The sequence below is a fragment of the Pseudorca crassidens genome, chromosome 16, assembly GCF_039906515.1.
Source record: "Pseudorca crassidens isolate mPseCra1 chromosome 16, mPseCra1.hap1, whole genome shotgun sequence".
NCBI classification, from domain to species: Eukaryota; Metazoa; Chordata; class Mammalia; order Artiodactyla; family Delphinidae; genus Pseudorca; species Pseudorca crassidens.
In genome coordinates this window covers 56,001,006-56,020,717 of record NC_090311.1, presented here as the reverse complement: position 1 = coordinate 56,020,717, position 19,712 = coordinate 56,001,006, and the positions used below count along the sequence as shown (strand labels likewise).

Sequence of the window (19,712 nt, the reverse complement as noted above, 5' to 3'; positions counted from 1 at the left end):
ACAGAGCCAGTCAAGCCGCGAGCATAAATTCTGCTAGTTTTAGGTATCAGGGTGATTGGGAAGCCACATGGGTAGTGAGCCAGGCACCCAAGGTAGAGGCACCCGCTTTATTGTGTATTCGCTGTTACCTGGAAAAATCTCTTGCCGGCTAGAGAATATTTCCACAGGAAGTTAGAAATGACTTGAGATTCCCCTCTGTGGCTTCCTGGAGTGGATTTTAGGCCTCCTCAAAATGACATTTGGTTCAGAGACTGAAAGGGGACAGCTTATAAATTGCTGAGGTATTTAGCTGGCCTTAGCAGTTTCTTTTTAAGAGGGGCCATGATCCTGAGTGCAGCAGCAATGTAGGAAGCACCAAAGCACATGCAGCCTCTGGGTTCAACTCCCAGCCTCACTGAACGTCCCTGGGCCAGTTGTATAACCTCTCCAAGCCTCAATCCCCTCACCTGCAAAATGAGAGCGACAATAGTACCTACTTCCTAGGAAGACAGATGAAATGAGGTGATCTGTGTAAAACACCTAACATAGTGCCTGGCAAATACCTAATGTTTTCTGAGTGCCTCCTGTGTGATAGGTGCGTGATAGGGGCTTTGGCGGCTTAATCATACTAAGCGGTGGCACTTACTGAGTGTGTACCCTGGAGATGCTCTAGAAATGCTCTATCATAAATAATGAGTGTTGGTGATGGCGATGGTGATGGCGATGGTGATGGCGATTATGAAGACATCTCTACCACTCGCACAAGGGAACACAGCCAGTTAGACGTTGGGCCAGTGATTCGTGGCTTCCTATTGCTTAGTTGCTACTGGAAAAACCTGGAACATCACTAATCAACAAATGATCCTCTGGACTGAGGAGAAAAACTGAGTACCTTGAGTTTATCCCCAAAAGACAGCAGTGTTCCCTGGAGGTCCTCTCTCCCCCTCCCCTTCCCTAGTGGCCAGCAAGTTCACTCTGAATAGATAGGATGATAAGAGAGAAGTTAGGTATTTGGAGGAACTGACTGTCTCCCCAAATAGGAGAAAGGTCATACGTGGATATAAAGACCCAGCCTGGTCTCCTGAAAGGAGCCCTGAGACAAAACAACTCTGATGGGTAGACTGGATTAGCTACTTCCAATTTCTGGGCTTGACTCTTGCCTACATCCTTCCAGTGGACTCACTAGATTCTACTTTCATCTTTCATCCTCCCTCCTAGCAAATGGCTTTCCTCTTTGTTTGCCAGGTATCAGTTCAGACTGATTCTGAACTGATAACCTGGCACATCCCTGGTACACCAGAAAGGCGTGCTAATACCCTGATGCTTGTTCAAACATTACTTTTAAAAGTACTTGTTTAACTCGTATTTGGAGTAGAGGCTGAGTGCTGGGTGGGGATGAAAGGGAGAAGAATGACCACAGGTCAGAGCCCTCTATTGCCCTCAGCAATTCAATCCTGGCCCCAATTTTGCATACTCCCCTCAGCAAAAGAAAAGCCTTGCAATTAAGTGGATGTGACTTTTTAGAAGGCAAATTAGAAGATATCTGTTGTTACTTGAACGTGGAGTAACATGTTCAAGGGAACTCATTCCTCCTATCCCCAAGAGTTTCCCTAAGTATCCCTTCCAACCACAAACTGTATGCCTCCTGAGAAGAGTTGTGGAAGGCACATTTCCTCCTTCTTGTTGCATTTCTTGGAAGATTTTAGGCCTTGTTATAGTTCAGTATTCCCAGAAAACTGCCAGGATGGTATCCTACAGTTGGTTTAAGATGAGAAGAGAAGAGAAGACGCGTGATAATCCTGCTTGGTCAAGGAGAGGTCTCTCTGTTCCTGTGCCCATTGGTTCTATGAGCAAGTTCAAGCCCACAGTACATATCAATCCTCCAGGCAGGATCCGGGAGGTCACTACGCTCTCTGAGTTCTCCACAGGTAACACAGCCCAGCACACAGCTGTTCTCCTTCCAGGCACTGCCACTGCAGGGCTCTGTCCTGGGCAGGGCTGCATTTGCTGGCTGGACATTCATTACGTATGGAAAAGAACAGCCAGCAAGTCTCCATTCACTGAGAGGCCTGGGAAAAGCCAGACAGGTGCATCCAGGTTTCACCTGTACATGCAGGTAAAATCTTCTAGCTGTGGGGGTAAGGGACAGGAAGGTTGAGGGACCCAGTGTCACTTAGGCTGATGAACAGTGCTGCTGCCCTAGAAAATGTACTCAGGCAGAAGATTCTACTAATTCTGTATCTCACCACAGAGTTCCAGGGACCTCCCCCAATATCAGTCATTTACAAAGATTTTGGCAACACGAAATTATATGTAATTTACACCACCCTAGAGAGTGGCTTTAGATTAGGTTCATCCCTCTGTGTTCTCCCATCAGTGACCCAATCCTAATCCAGTGTCAGATCTCATCACAAATAGAAACCCAAACAGTACCACCAACCCCTAAGGAATAAGAAGGGAGTGACGTACCGTCATGTACTGGTAATCTTTCCAACAATCTGCTAGGCTCTTCCACTTTTTACTGTGGGTGGATATGAAGCTCAGAAAGCTTGGGCAAGCAGTGCGAGGTCTTACAACAAATCATGTCCTAATTCAGAGGCTTACAACACACCCCCAACCCCAGCCTTCCGCCCACTGCACGGCTTCACAACTCCCCTCACACTTCACGAGTGAGGGAGAACAGGAAGGGTGAGGCTGTGCTGGCACATCTGAATAACATAGTGTTCCATGGATATATCTGGACAGGGGGACACCATCCAAGATCTTTGGATGATCAAGTCTAATACCTAATCCAAATTCTGAAAGAGGTACCAAATATTCCTCTTTCACTGATTTTTTCCTCACTAGTCCATTTACGGAGAAGAAAAAATACCCAACCATTAAGATAAATGGCCTTCTCACTGCCAAACTTTAGCTGAAACAGGAAACCAATAGAAACTCCTTAAGAAATGATATTTATTTTGTCAGTCTAGGAAAAAAAGGAGAAACTAATTAAATCCATTGTCCTAAAAAGCAACACCATAAATATGGAGGCTAGGCATAAACATAGACTTCTCTTTGCAGGCTGACCACAACAAAGAGCTTTTGCACCCCCAGGTCAGTGGGCATAGAGCTGTATGTTAGTTTTTGGTGGGCAGAGATACTCTACCTGCTGACACGGTATGGGGGAAAGGGAGGAAGTGATCTCTCTCACTTATATAATGTCAATTCATTCCATCCGCTTCCCAGCCTACTTCCCATCCCCTAGTGTACACAAAACACAGCATCAAGGCAGGCAGGACACCCGTATTTCTTAGTACTTGAAACCCTAATCAGTGGGCCTGCATCACTCTCGCTACCGTGGGATACATGTGGCAGCTGACAAAAACTACAAAAATTACACCCAGTTGAAAGGTTTTATTGCATGCCATTTTTCAAGATGGCAGATGGATGCCTAAAATTGATCTCAGCCTCATTTTACAGGTGTCCCAAAGTTTCTCTAAATCAGCCAAATGAGTCTGAAGTGGAAACGGCCACCTCCCATTGTTCTACCAGGAGATGCGCAGGATTCCACAGTAATGCAGCTCGCCAGGTTATGTTATTCATAGTCTCTGATGAAAAGGTGGATTACTTCAAACTCACCCCAAAGAGAGTGATGATTGAATACACTAAAAGGACATGATGATGATGACACTGCCTTAGAGGCAATATTCTCCCTGGTCCAGCTATAAAGGACAAACGCAGAATATTGTTTCTAAAGTGAAATCTGGTTTTCGGGCTCTGGATAAAATAGAACAAGGACACTCCACCCTGTGTCCTTCCTTGATTGCATCTATTAAACCTGGACAAAATGCACGGAGCAGCTATTTGAAGTCTCTGAGACAAACGGTAGCAAACAGATTAGGGAAAATGACCAGAATTGGAAGTCCCACCAAATCCGCAGTGAGTTTACCATTGTTTTTGCTCTGGTATCCTCTAACCTGACTTTGAGGAAGCCCAGAAGCTGTAAATGAAGACGAGAATGTGGAAAGACAAAGCCCCAAGAGAAGCTCTCATTCTGGCTCGAAGACCGGTAGAGGCGATTCCTAACACTCAGAGAGAATGGGGACATCATGGTTTGGGTTCTTTTTGCTTTTCTTCTCTTTTCTTGCATCTCCACCCCTAAGACACCCAGTGCCGGCAGTAGCAGCAGTGGCAATGGGAGGTAAAAGGAGGTAGGAGAAACTTTTCTGGCAAGAGGGCCTGAGGTCCAAAGATAGTGAGGCAAAGCCCTATTGTTCTTTGTCTCTCTTCATCCTCCCACTGGTTTGCCCAGGTGAGGACACAGTAGCAGAAAGTGTGTAACAAACCAGGGTAGCTAAAGCCCCAGCTTTCTGGTCAGAGGATAGAAAGGAAAACTCCATGGAAGCTCAAATTCCCCTGGAGATCACAGAGAAAGAGGACTTAAGAAAGGAGTCCCTCACAATTACTTACGAACTCCTGGGCTCACCCTGAGCTGTGCAAGGATGAAACTGACCCTACACAGCATATACAGATTTTGAGGACTAAAGCATAATATGAACTGTCACCCAGTTTGAGACTGACGTGGGACAGGTCCAAACTGCACTGCCAATGTTTTGAAAATTCAACTCATATTGGAATTACAACCCATAGAAGCTTGGCCACAATTTCAGTCTAAAATAAAACAGGTCATTACATGCCACAATAAAATTATCAGTGTGTTTGCAAGTTTTAAACAAGACCCAGAATCTCATAATAACAAAACAAAGTGTCGAGAATACAATAAAAAAAGTACTTGGCATATGAATAACTAAAAAAAAGAATCTCAACTTGCATACAATGCCTACATGGCACAAACATTAGAATTATCTAACAAGAGCCTAAAGTAGCTATTATAAAATGTTCCAATAACTAAGAGAGAACACTTTTGTAAAGAATTAAAAGATAGAAAGCCTTAGTAAAGAAACAAGATAAAAATAATTATGTGAAAATTCTAGAATTGAAAAATATAATAACTAGCACACTCAGGGGACAGGCTCAATAACAGGATGGAGATGAAAAAGGAAAGAAGCAATAAACCTGCAGCTAGATCAATATAAATTGTACAAGTTGAACAACAAAGAAAAAATATTGAAAAAAAATGAATAGAGCCTCAGGGCCCTGTGGTATATTCAAAAGTCCCACATTTGTGTCATAGGAATTCCAGAAGGAGAGGAGAAAGAGAATGGTACAGAAAATATATATGAGGAAATAATGAATGGAAACTTCCCAAATTCTATCAAAGACAAACTCAGAGATTCAAGAATCTCAGGCCCAGCAGAATAAACCCAAAGAAATAATGCTTAAACTCAGTGTAATCAGATGAGAGAAAACTAAAGTCAAAAAGAAAATCTTGAAAGTAACCAGAGAAAAGTGACTCATTACTTATAGGTTAACAATTCAAATGACTATAGACTTCTCACCTGAAACAATGGAGGCAAGAAGGAAGTGAAACAACATACTTAAAGTCCTGAAAGAGAAGATTAGTCAACCCAGAATTCTGTACCCACCAAAAATGTCCTTCAGGAATGAAGATGAAATAAAGACATTCTCAGATGAAGGAAAATTGTATTTGTTGCCAACAGACTGATCTAAAGGAATTGCTAAAGGAAGTTGTTCAGACAGAATGCAAATGATTCCAAGGGGAAAGATGGAACATCAGGAATGAAGAGAGAACAACAGAGATATCAGAATAAATATAAAAGACTATACTTCTCTTGAGTTCTTTAAAATACGTTTGATGCCGGAAAAGAAAAAGTTATAGCATTGTCTGATGCCGTTTTCAACAACACAAGTATAACAAAAAATGGGGAGGGTAAAGAGACCTATAGCATTATGCTGGTGAATCACTGAATCTAAGTAGACTTGGAAAGTTAAGTAGGTACATGACAATCCCAAGGGCAATCAGTTAAAAGACTACATAAAGTTATATAATAAGAAACACTGTAAATGAAATGAAATCTAAAAATATTCAAAATAACCCAAAAGAAAATAAAGAGGAAAGAGGAGAACTAAAACAGAGAAAATCGACAGAAAACAAATAAAATATTAGATATAATCCAAACATATCTATAATTACATTTTACATAAATGGTCTAGTACACCTTTTTTTTTTTTTTTTTTTTTGTGGTACGCGGGCCTCTCACTGTTGTGGCCTCTCCCATTGCGGAGCACAGGCTCCAGACGCACAGGCTCAGTGGCCATGGCTCACGGGCCCAGCCTCTCCATGGCATGTGGGATCTTCCCGGACCGGGGCACGAACCCGTGTCCCCTGCATCTGCAGGTGGACTCTCAACCACTGCGCCACCAGGGAATCCCCTAGTACACCTTCTAACAAATGGAGATTTACAGAATAATTTTTTTAATTGACCCAACTATAAGCTGGCTATAAGGAAATCACTTAGAATTTAAAGATATATTTTTAGTTTGGTTCAAATAAAAAAATCATGAGAACAGATACATTTTTTTCATGAAAACACTAATCAAAAGAATTATTGGGGCTTCCCTGGTGGCGCAGTGGTTGAGAGTCCGCCTGCCGATGCAGGGGACACGGGTTCGTGCCCCGGTCCGAGAGGATCCCACATGCTGCGGAGCGGCTGGGCCCGTGAGCCATGGCTGCTGAGCCTTCGCGTCCGGAGCCTGTGCTCCACAACGGGAGAGGCCACAACAGTGAGAGGCCTGCGTACCGCAAAAAAAAAAAAAAAAAAAAAGAAATACTGAGTGGGTCTATTAAATCAGACCTGAAGTCTTCCAGATTTAAGAACAAAGAAAATTGCCAAGGATATTAGGGGCAATATATAATGACAAAAAGTTCAGTTCATCAAGAAAATGCAACAATCCAAACATATATATCCTCAGCAGAGTTTCAAAATTCACAAAGCAACATTTGATAGAACTAAAATAAACAAATCCATAATTATAGCTGGAGACTCAGCACTCATCTCATTGTCATGGGTAGAACTAGTAGACATAAACTCAGCAAGGGCATAGAACGGAACACCATCCACCAACTGGCCCTAATGAACATTTATAAAACACTCTACCCAACAATATATCAGGATATATATTCTTTTTAAGCTCCCATGGAACATTCACCAAGATAGACTGTATAAAACACACTAACAGGGCTTCCCTGGTGGTGCAGTGGTTAAGAATCCACCTGCCAATGCAGGGGACATAGGTTCAGGCCCTGGTACGGGAAGATCCCACATGCTGCGGAGCAACTAAACCCGTGCGCCACAACTACTGAGCCTGTGCTCTAGAGCCCATGCTCTGCAACAAGAGAAGCCACCACAATGACAAGTCCGTGCAGGGCAATGACAAGCCCGCACACTGCAACAAAGAGTAGCCCCCGCTCGCCGCAACTAGAGAAAAGCCCATGCGCAGCAACAAAGACCCAATGCATCCAAAAATAAAATAAATAAAATTAAAACACACTAACAAATTTAAAAGAAGTGAAATCATACAAAGTAGGTTCTCTTACCATAATGGAATCAGACCATGAATAAATAATAGATATATAAGAGGAATATCTCTAAATACTTGGAAATTAAGCAACACACATTTAAATAACCCATGGGTCAAAGAAAAAGTCTCAAATGGAATTATAAAATATTTTTAACTAAATGAAAAAGAAAATACAACATTTTAAAAATTGTGGAATGCACCTAAAGCAGTGCTTAGAAGGAAATATATAGCATTAGATGCTTATATTAGAAAAGTATCAAATCAATAACCTAAGCTTCATTTAAGCTAGTAGAGTAAAATAAACCCAAAGTAAGCAGAAAGAAAACAGAAAAATAAAGAAAATAATGCCACCAAAAAACTTTGAAAAGATCAGCAAAATTGACATGTATAAGACTGACAAAAAATGAAAAAAAAAAAGGAAGGGAGGGAGGGAGACACAAATCAAAAAATCAAGGACGAGAGAGAGGTTATCATTACAGACCCTGCAGACATTAGATAGGCAATAATAGAAAACTACAAACAACTTACATACATCAATTGAACAACTCAAATAAATTAGACTAATTCCTAAATTTTTCAAAAACCTCAAACTGCGGCAACTCACTCAGGATTAAATAAATAACCTAAATAGACTTACAGCTATTAAAGAAATTAAATTAGTCTTTAAAAACCTTTGGGAAAATACACTGAGGCCCAGATCATTTCACTAGTGAATTCTACTAAACATTTAAGGAAAATATAAAACCAATTCTACACAATCACTTCCAGAAAATAGAAGGGAAAGACTTCCCAACTCATTTTATGAAGTCAACTTTACCCTGATACTAAAGCCAGACAAAGACAGTGTAAGAAATCTATAGAACAATATCTACTCACAAACAGACATAAAAAATCTTCACAAACATATCAGCAAATCAAATCTATATATCTACCTATAACTATATATATATATATATATATATATATAGAGAGAGAGAGAGAGAGAGAGAGAGAGAGAGAGAGAGAGGGAGAGAGAGAGAGAGAGAGGGAGGGAAATAGATACAGATATAAATAATCACACTATGACCAAGTGGGGTCTATCTTGGAATGCACAGTGGCTGGTTCAATATTCTCAAATCAGTGTAATCCACCATATTAACAGTGTAAAGAACAAAAACAACATGATTATATGAATTGATGAAGAAGAAGCATTTGGCAAAACTCAAAATCCATTCACAATAAAAACTCTCATCAAATTATTAATAGAAAAGAACTTCCTCAACCTCAGAAGAAGAACATCTACAGAACACCTACAACTAACGTTATACTTCATGGTGAAACAATGAATATTTTCCCCCTAAGAGTAGGAATAAATCAAAGATGTCCACTCTCACTCCACGTATTCCATATCCTGGAAGAAGTGCTAGCCAGTGTAACAGAGTTAAGGATTCAAGGTCAACATAGAGAAATAATGTGCGTTTCTACGTACCACCAATGAACAACTGGAAACTGAATTTTTAGAAAATGCCACTTACAATATCTCCCCCAAAATGTAATACTTATGTATAAATCTAACAAAAATGTACAGAATCCGTTTGCTGAAAACCACAAAACACTGATGAAAGAAGTTAAAGATTATCTAATAAATGGAGAGACCGCGTTCATGGGTTGGAATCCATGTTCATGGATGCCAATGCTCCCCCCAAGTTGGTCTATGGGTTTAACATGTTTCAATCAAAAGAGCAGTAGGAGTTTTTGGAGGTATAGAAAAGCTGATCCTAAAACGTATATGAAAAGGCAACAACACTAGAATAGCCAAAGCAACTTTGAAAAAGAACACATTTGGAGGAATCATATTACCTAATGCCAATTTTAAGTCACAAAGGATTATTCCCGGATCTTAAAACCCAATGGAATTTGTCTGGTTGGATTTTGAACGTACTTGGGGCTGGTAGCTCCTTTCTTCCTTCCATTTTCTCCTCTTTGGAATGGGAATGCCTGTAACTGTTATCTTATGGCTGTCCTACTATTAGAGTTTAGAGGCAGAATACTTGTTTTCTAGTTTTATGGAAACGAGATGCCCTGCAAACACCTTGACTTTAGTCCAGTGAAACTGAATTCAGACTTTTGGCCTCCAGAAAAAGAAGAGAAAAAATCAGTTGTAAGCAACTAAGTTTGTAGTAACTTATTATAGCAGCCAGAGGAAATTAATACATATGGTTTCATTTCTCTTGGGAAGATACCCAGGAGTAGAACTGTTGGGTCATATGGAAACTCTCTATTTAACATTTTGAGAAATCCCCCAAATTTTCAAAATTAAAAACCTTATCTGGAAAAGACAGTGTTAGAAATTTTCCTTTCTTCCTCTTCTTGGCATTGTTTAACCCTCTGGATTGCACGTCCTCTTACTGATACGACCCCCCGCCCCCGGCCCCGATTGGAAATCTACCATACTGCATTCTGACCCACTTGCGCCCTCCTTCAGAGGCTTGGGACTATCCTTTTGAGCTTTCTTACATCCCCCCTCAGCAAATAGGTCATCATCTCCCTCCCCTGATCCACTGCGGCACTTGACTTGAGCAACAAATTCTCCCACGTGACAAGGCATTATGGTCTAGGGAAAACAACAGTGCCTGGGTCTTTTCCAGACTAAGGCACCATGGAGGGAATGGGTGCAGAGGTAAGAATTTCCCACCTTTGAAAAATGTCTTAATTTTTATAGCATGTAATTTGGCATGGTTGGAGAAACCTAGGATACTACTTTTACAAATATTGCAAAGTGAATTCTGTTCTTAGAAGCTATTGATTTGAATACAAAACTAAGTAGTGTTCATATCTGAGACATTTCTCCAGGGGAAGCAACGTGTAACAGTGGGGAAAGCACTGAGCTAAGAACCCAACGATCTAGCATCATCATGGTCCTTGCTCTATCAAATCCCGTCCAGCATCATCTTCTATTTCCTCTTCTCCTATTTCTTCCTACCCTACAGGGGAGAAAGGGTCAGAAATGCCAGCTTCTCCGCATTAGGCACATTTCCCAAATGATACTCGATACCTGTGTACCAAATGAAAATAATTTAAGTTAAATGCATAGCTTATAAATTCTAAAGTGCTACGCACACTTAGAGTGCTATGATAACTTTAAAGATCTTGACAAAATATCTCCCTTATCAAACCAATGGTGGTTTCTCACTTTGCACCCCCTAGATATGTAGAATGGCCACCTCAGAGTTCCAGGTTCCTCATCATTATTCTGGGCATAGATTTCTATTTGGTATCACTTTAGGGCAGTGATAACCAAGAGCTTCAATAAGGGAATCTGAGATTTTATTCCTAAGAGTTTAATAGCATTTTGAGATTTTTGCTTGAAAAATCACTGATGGTGGGTAGCACCCATAAAACCTAAGTTAGAAGTTGTAAGGGGGCGGGGGAAAGGCCAGGTGGATGCACTGCTGCGCTCAGAACTGCACTCAATTAATAAAAGGCCAATAATCTCTGAAAGAGCTCATTTTGATGTTGGACCAGAGGCTTGGTCAAGAGGGCTTTCCTTCACATTAGTGACGCTATCCTGCCAGCTGATAAGAGCCAGGGAGAGCGGCAGCTTCTCCTGGGTTTCACACTGAGTCCCGGCCACTGCAGTTCCTGTGGCTCCATCCTTAACAGGCACAGGGCTTTGTATATTATGTAATCTTTCTGTGTTGCTTCCCCTTTGTTCAGTCCTTGCCAAGAGCCAAATAAAAGAATCCATATGTGATTACAGCTATAAAACCAAAAGGAAAATATTAGACAAAAATATAACATTTTGGGGTTTCTAAGTTTGTTTTACCTTTAATGCTAGGCAGACAGTTTACACAAATCATTTTGCTGCAAAGTAAAGAATAATGAATTAAATGTGTTCCCTGTCACCATCAATCATGTATGTTTGCCTTTGATTGACCAAACATATAAGACACATGAAATGACTTTCTAATCAAGTTAGGGGGAGGAAGGGAGGGAGAAGGGGAGAAGATGGGGAAGGGGACTTTCAACCTTTTTTATTTTATTCAGAAATTCCACTGACATTTTCTGGCAATTTTCTAACATGCTGTATGGGCTTCTCTTTGCTAATAATGTTTGCCTTGAGAATTTGTAAAGGTCTGAGAACTCTTTAATTCAATGTTCTAGAAATTACCAGGGCCAGAGGAGAACAGAATCCCTGTTAATAGTTCATGGATTAATTCTTTCTTCATTTGAAATCGTTTTCAGGGAAGTTGCTCTACGTTCAGGTGGGCGTTAGTCATCTTGGGCAGAGTCAAAGGCGTCGGTCGGGGGAGGCAGACAGAGCCCCTGATCTAATGAGATTCAAGCAGTAAGGAAAGGGGATGCACAATGATGTTGACCCAAATGGGATACTGAGGTTTAGCAAATGCATTTCAATCCATGGCTGTTTATTTTGATTTGTGAATTTAAACAACACACTGACTGGATTTTCTGGCAATCGAAATGGTTTATAACCAAATCTAACCAGCCTCCACGCACCCTCGCCAAGGACTATAAAGCTTTGCATTTCAAGTGTCTACATGGAGTCAAAGCTCTTTAATTTAGCAAAGGAACCACGTACAGTAGCAAAGGAAGAAGGTTTCAGCACCAAAATCACCCCAAATTGTAAGTCCCTGCTGGTCCTGGCCCCACCCAGCTGTCTGCGATAAAGGCTGGTCACGCCAGGCTCCAGCCATTCATTCATTCATTCGACATGCGTGTATTGAGGACCTCTTATGAATCAGGTGCTGTTCTAGGCATCGGGAATACAGCAAGCAGCTCTAGGCTTCAGAGTGCTTACAGTGTCTCCGGGAAAAGAGGCAATTAAAAAATGCCGTGCAGAAAAACAAAGCCAGGAGAGTCGACAAGGATATGCATGTATGGGGTGTGGCAGGACAGGGGATGCAAATTTTTAACATGCAATTTTGATGTTTTTTCACATGGAAACTTTATTCACCCCATGAAGCCTAAGAGAACATCTAGATCATTCCTAGAGAATCTGGTGAAGGGGGACATCTACTCCCTGTAGGGACCCTCAGAAGACCCAGAGAAATCTATGAGTTTGGTCACTTTCTTCTTGATCGTCCTATATTTGCCAGGAAAACTCTTGATTCATAAAGCATCCCTTTATTACAGGTATACCATCTTCATAGACTGGAGAACTCAACATTTTAGAGATGTCAATGCTCCCAAGAAAGCCCCAAAACAGACCCACACATACACTGCCATCTGGCTTTAAAAACAGGGACTGCGGGGTTACTAATAATATACTGTTTCTTAATCTGGGTCCTGGTTACATGAGGGTGTGAGTTTGTAAATACTTAATAAGCTATCCATTTATCAGATGCACACTTTTGTTTGTATATTATACTTCAACCAAAAGTTTGCTTTTAATCTCTTTTTTCAAAATGCAATTCTAATGTTTTAGAAAAAGTTCCCCCTGAGAAATTAACACTGAGCAAGGATATGAGGGATTCGCTGGAGGGAAGCCATGCAGCTACGTAGGGGAAGAGCACTTCAGGCAGAGGGAACAACAGATGCAAAACTCCTAGACTAGCTAAATGGAGTGTGGATGATGTCTAGGAGCAGAAGAGCATTTAGGAGATGAGGCCAGTGGGGTCACAGGCCCCCGACTGCTTGAGACCTATAGATGTTTGTAAGAACTTTATTCTGATGAGATGGGACATCGTGGAGAGATTTACGTGGAGAGTGGTGACGGTATCTGCCTCATGCTTGAGAAGGATGCTGTAATGAGAACAGACTGGAAGAGGAGAGGGATAAGGGCAGAGCAGGCAGGCCAATTAGGATGCTGGTATAATACTCTAGGAGATGGATGATGGTGGCCTGGATCTGATAGTAAAGTGAAGGTAGTGAGAAGTGCTCAGATTCTGGGCTTATTTTCAAAGTCGAACCAAGTGGATTTTCTGCTGAGTTGAATATGGTACGTGAGAGGAAGAAAGGAGCTAAGGTGGAATCCAAAGGCTTTAGTCTGAGCAATGGGAAGGATGACCTTGCCAATAGTGCAATGGGAGAAGACCAGGTTTACAGAGAAAGAACAGGAATTCCATTCTGGATAGGTTAGGTCTCAGAGGAGATGAAACATTCAAATAAAGATGTTGAGTAGCAATTAAATAAATGATACCGGGATCGGGTTCTGGATAGATATATAAATCTGGGAGTCATCTATATATCTAGGACTCCCGAGAATAAACGAGATTACTGAGGAAGTGAGTATAGCTGTAGTGGGAGCAGCTCTCCACTGACACGGGATGTCTGTAGAAGCCCACTGTCATGATACCATTTGTGATCAGGGTGATCACATTGCCCTTCGGTATGGAATAAGCAACAGTTTGCATCTCACTATCTAACTTACACCATGTGGATTTACTTTGCAGGCAAACCCTCTACTCTGGCACCGTTAGCATTTCCTCCTGGAGCAGAAAGCCACCTAGATCCCAGCCTTATCAGGTGGAGCCCCGGCCCCCTTTCAGAGATTCTGTCACCCACCACTCTCCCACTCCACACAGGGTTGATCCCTGCTTCTAACATGCTTCTCTCATCTAGATGAATGTCTCTGGTCTCCAGAGCTTATTACACCCATTAGCCAATAAGAATCGCTTGTTATCCCCCAGAAGCACCTACTTAAGCCAATTAGCTTCACCCCCTGAATAAAGCAGAGTGTAATGTCATTTCCTTCTTGACAGCCCAGTTCATTTTCCCACCTTAACTCATCCCAGCCTAGGCTAATTCCTCACCTGTCTTGATGCAGTGACCTCTGCTGCTATAGAGCTGGCCAGAGAGAAAGGCCAACAAAACCCACAGGATGGGGCTGTGCAAACATGTGCCCATACATCCCAGTCACAACAGAAGCTTCCTGAAACTTATGAGTGCCTCCTACAGCCATAAGGATGACGGTGTGATTAGCACACTGCTTGCAATACGGTAGGTGCCTGGGGAATCTCTACTGAATCAATATTTCCCATAAAATAAGCTACAGAAAGTTAGGAAGGTACACTCAGGGACATACTTGGAACCAGTGTACCTAGTTTAACACGTGAGTTTGTCAATTCCAAGCTTTATATCCTCACACAAGTTGCTGCACTTCCCTTAACCCACAGTGCCTGCCACTATAAAGAGGTGATAATAATAATGCCGGGTTTGGGCGGGGTCATTGTGAGAATTAAATGAGATGATGCCTATACAGCACTTAGCATAGGGCCTGACACTAAGTTAGAACCCAGTACATTCTAGCTGTTATTAAAGAGTCTTGATTTCTGTTTCCAGCTCCTAAACCATAATGTTTTAATACATGCATATATACAAACACACATATGCACATAGACATAACCCAAAATAAAGGGACTAAAAACAATTCCCTTGGCTACAATTAGTGCCAGGACTCTGCATTGCTGACAGTTTATCGCAATATGGTAACAGCAATACTGAACAAATGGTTTCCAGGTCCAGCAAAGTCCACCTCAACCATGATACAATCTGAATAAGATGGGCCTGATTTCCCTAGTGCTTCCCCATTCAGAAATAGAAAATGTGATGGAGGGGACTGTGCTGTGATCAATATTAAGTAAATTTCACCCATAAATTCCAAATCTTGTAAAATAGGGAAAAAATACAAGAAGTGTATCATGTACTTCCTCCAATTTCATAATTGATTTATTCAAACAAGAAATAATTATGGAGTACATACCATTTTCTAGGCTGTCTGTGTGTGTGTGTGTGTGTGTGTGTGTGTGTGTGTAAAATGGTAGATTAGCAGAGTTAAAATCGTTGGCGATCCTGAGAACAATTTATTCAATAAATGTGCTCAATTTGAAGACTCAGTGTGGATTGAAAAGAAATTTTAAGAGTTTATCATCCTCTAAAACACATAATACCCACACACATAATTTAGCATGTCCAAGGACAGCTAATCCTAGTAAAAGTAACAGCACAATTCACAAAGACGGCAGGTCAAGCCCCAGCTTGAAACCAGATATGGTGAAGACAAAGTTAAATATTACATGGTAAAACTCTAAAACCAAAAAAAAAAAAAAATTTTTTTTTAAATCAGTGGATCTTAAATTACATCCAAGTGAGGATGCCACGGAGAGATACATGCGGCCACTTATTCACGGATGAGGCAATGACTGATCGGCTAATAAATAAGTTCCTTGTCTTGGTCTTTCCAGAAGACATTAGGAATATCCTCACTTGAACCTGACAGGCGGGTGGTAGGAGATCAGGTATCGGTCAATGAACAGGATGTTCTGGGCCTGGTTGATAACGTAGATGGTGACAGGTCACAGCAATCAGGGCATTTGCCTGCACTCCTTCAAGGCATTCAAGGGCGAGAGCTGGGTGCTGCTGGACAAAATGCTTCACCTGTTTCATGAGCAACAAGCTGCTGGGCCACAGGACCCCTGAGTGGCCAGCCTGAGCCTCTTTCATAAAGGTATTGTCTGTAAGGTTAGCATGGATTTGTTAAACAAACCCCAGAACACCAGAAACCGCACAGGTCGTGTCTTGAAGGTTAAGTGGAGCAAAGGACAAAGAGCCAGCGACAAGTCTTTAATAGTAATTAGGAATTCTTAAGGAAACTTAAGGAAATCATTACCCCCAAAGATGTGGGCTAAAATTATAAATAGATTCCCAAAAAGTTTAGATCAATTCAGAGCTAGGCTTTCAGGGGCAATGGCTTGGCGCCCTGGGGCAAAAGTGACCATGCTGAAAGGACAGACAGGTGCTCCCCCGTATTTCCTGGTACCTCAGGGCTGGGTCTCTTTGGTAGCTTCCATGTATCAGTAGTCCCTGTCTCCTTCATAGAACCTTAATACCCTCACTGTCAGTCTTGCTTTTTGGTCTCATGCATTCTAAAAGCCTGGTGGACAGTCACTGTGATATATCACCCCTGTTTCAGTCTTGTTCTTTCTTCTTTCAGCAGGGGCAGAGCACCATGTATTCTCTAGGAGTAAAGAACAGATATCATACCTGCCCAGGGCCAGGGAGAAGATGAGCTCACACTCCACCTCTGGCTTCCAGAAACACTAAGCATTCTCAAGGGACCAGATGCTGTCAAAGCCTCATCCCACCGCTTTCCATCCTAACAGGTCTGCCCATCCCCATGGAAGTGCTGATGAACTCCCTGCTGTAGGACACACTGCTGTAGGACACATGGTAGGGGACAGTGGGGAAGGAAGCCATTTCTGCAGACAGTTATCCATGTATAGATTCCCTTTTCCATTCAACACCCCAAATAAAAATAAGTAAAGGCTTTGTGATCCCTAGAAGGGGAGCTAATATATAAAACATGCCAAGGAGAGCATCATTATGGTGTTTATTATGACCTAAAAGAGACAAGGGTCTGGATTTGGAGAGCACAGAGAGGACACTACAGAATGGGGAGCACGTGCTTTCAATTGTCTCTATCTCAAATGAAAAAAAAAAATATGAAGGGAAGCCTTGTTATTTCCAGGTCATGTGCCTTGGCAAATTCCAACACAAAGATCACCTAAATGTCAAAAGGCCATATTCAGAGAGCTACCTCCAAACATGGAGGACTTGGTTCCGGACAGAAAGAACATGGTAACATAACCCTGGGAGGGAAATGTGTTTTGAGTTACACCAGGGCCTGGCTGGGCCTCTCCCACAGGCCCTCCTAAACAGGAACTTGGCAGTGGGATTAGCTGGGCTGGAGGGGACGTCCTTGGCTACAGAGGTGAGGCCCTTCAGGGTCTTGAGGAAAGTTGGACAGAGGTTCTTTCTCCCTGCTGGTAATAACACTGAAGAATCAGCATCACATCCATTTTATTAATTTTCTTGACAGGCAGCTCTAGTTTCCAGGAAGGCACCACAAAATCAAAACATACGCATGTCAAGTGCCCCATGTGTGGCGGGGCCCTGCCAAGGCCATGTTCATCAACACCAGGAAGCACAGCCCAAGTCCTCAGACATGTGCTGGTCCTGTGGGTAAGCCCCTGCTGGAAGAAACCCCCGGAGCTTGGCTGGACGAGCCAGCGGAGCTCTCTTGGTGACAGTCCTTTATCCTGGTCTGGGCTCCTCGTGTTGAATATAAGGGCCCTGGAAGACACCAGGCTGCCTCTGGCTTTCGGGCTTGTCTCTAAGTCCAGCCACAAAGACCTTCCTGCCGCCTCCTTTTGCCTACATTCAGCTGTATCCAGGCAGGGGACTGGCAGCGTGAATTAAAGACGCCATTTAAAGGCAAGCCATGTCCTTATTTGTGAGCTGGGTCTGAGCCAGGAGTTCTGCGGAGTCGAGGTCTTTGGGCATATAGTAAGTAAAGAATTTTTTAATCAAGGCACCCATTGCTAAAGTGATTGAACGGACTCCAAAACAATTTGTTCTTTTACGTAGACTAATGTTAACCATAAATTGGCTAAATAATGAGGTGGGTACAGAGGGTGAGGACCTAGAAAGAAATCCTGTTCTAAGTCACACAGCTTATGGATGCCAAGGGTGAGCCCTGACATGGAGTCAGTTCATCACCTCATCTTCATCCTTCCCACGCATCCCTCTCACTGCAGCCAGGGCCATTTCCTCAACCTCACCGAATAACTTACTGCCGGTGGTGGACACAGCAACAATGGCAGCAAAAGGCTGGAGATCCCACACCTTCGATTTCAGAGTTTCTGGCCCCTCTGCAGGATCTCCCGGTGACACACTCATTTCCCACCTCAACCACTAGTAATTCAGGAAGGGGAATGTAAATAAATGAATAACAGGGAGGGGAATATAAGGCCAGATCCTGAGCTAATGGCCACCAACGCCAAATCAGGGAGGCCCAAACGACACAGGATTTACTGCACCGGTTTGCTACCTTGACTGTCTAGGCTGAGCAATCCAAGGATAAGGAACGGTGTCATCACTAAGAGCTCCAAAAGCCCTCTTAGTAGGGTCCTGGACCCTCAACCTGATGTCCTGGAAACACTCCTGGCCTGGCCTATGAGGACAGAGTTGGGTCTTTCTTTGTCTGAGTTGGTCCAGTGGGCAGGGGCCACTTTGGAGGGGCTGAGCAGCCAGCCCTGTGGGGTGAATCACTGACCGGGGGATGAGCATATCCAGACCGCCTGTCTCACGGTGTAAAGGGCCCCGCTGCCCACGACTCAGTTAGTTCCTCCTCTGACTCTCCATTCAAACAACCATGGCATGTCAGCCCCGCCGGCCTCCTTGATTGTGCAGAAATAAATAAATGAATTATGTTGTTAGGGTTTGGGCTTCGGCACAAACACATGGTCTGCATTTCTCTGCACAGTGAGAGGTCCACCAGCCACTTGATGTACAAGAGCAAAAGGATAATTCTTTTCTTTAGGCGCTCTGGTGCCATATGGAATGTATATAAATCATAGCTTTGTTTTAACAGTGGAGACTTTGTTGATAGATAAACATGTGGTTTATCTAAAAAAAAGAGAGGATTGTGCTTTGAACAATCATTTAATGGCCGTGGATGTGCTAAATAAAAATAAAAACATAATTTTGAAAGAAGCTGGCCTCGTGCCCAAATCTGTAACAAGGAACTTCTCCTTAACCAAAGTGGTTAAAGCCCGCCGATCTGTTTTGAGTTTAAGCTGTGCTCTCTACTCAACCCCACGACAAATTGAATCCGGGGCTAATGTGCTCTAATAGGACGAGACGTTACCTTTATGAATGACCTCATGGAGAAGAGGTTGGCAAGCATGGTGGAGAGGCCTTGAGCCAGGCAGCTCTGGGCGATGAACCCCAGCTTCAGCTCTGCGAGGCAGATTGCATCATCCCCCTCTTTCCAATTCCAGCTCGGGATGTTTAGCAGATGGGCCTGCGGAAACAAAAACAGGTATGAGACCTTTCTTCGTTAAATGTTCAATTGGTTAAAGTCTCCTCTGGGAAATGCAGCATTGCCCAACAGCTCAGGGTCGCCCAGACTCAGCCTTCCTTTCCCTTGCCTGGGTCTGGTGTTTCCTGTTTTATCCACCTCTTCTGTTCATCAGACTTCAGTCTCTCTGGAATATTGCTTCTGTACCTACCAAGCCCAGGTCCTCCCCTCGCGTTTGTCATTGAGCCAAAGAGACTCCAGAGGGAATTTCCTCTTGTGACAGACACGTCAGCCCGTGCTACTAGGATGTCTGGCTAGGTTGCTCTAAACTGGCTCCTCAAAAACCCTTAAGACTGCCAGATGCCTGGGTATTTTAGATGTCGTTTTTTGTCTGCCTTCCCAGAACGCCTGCTCCATGGCTCCCAAGCTTGAGTGGGCATCAGGATCA

General features: G+C 42.8%; 1 protein-coding gene across 29 annotated transcripts in view; it reads right to left on the bottom strand.

The window, feature by feature from the left end:
* The window catches only part of KCNMA1 (potassium calcium-activated channel subfamily M alpha 1), a 748,425-nt gene that overhangs the window by 179,167 nt on the left and 549,546 nt on the right, over window positions 1-19,712 (bottom strand). For all 29 annotated transcript variants that reach the window (XR_010935922.1, XM_067710429.1, XM_067710402.1 and 26 more), the window contains exon 14: window positions 19,112-19,267. Coding sequence is in view for 28 of the 29 variants with exons in the window: in XM_067710429.1 (XP_067566530.1) it covers window positions 19,112-19,267 (156 nt within the window). In the remaining variant the exon portion in view is untranslated. The remainder of the gene's footprint in view (window positions 1-19,111; window positions 19,268-19,712) is intronic.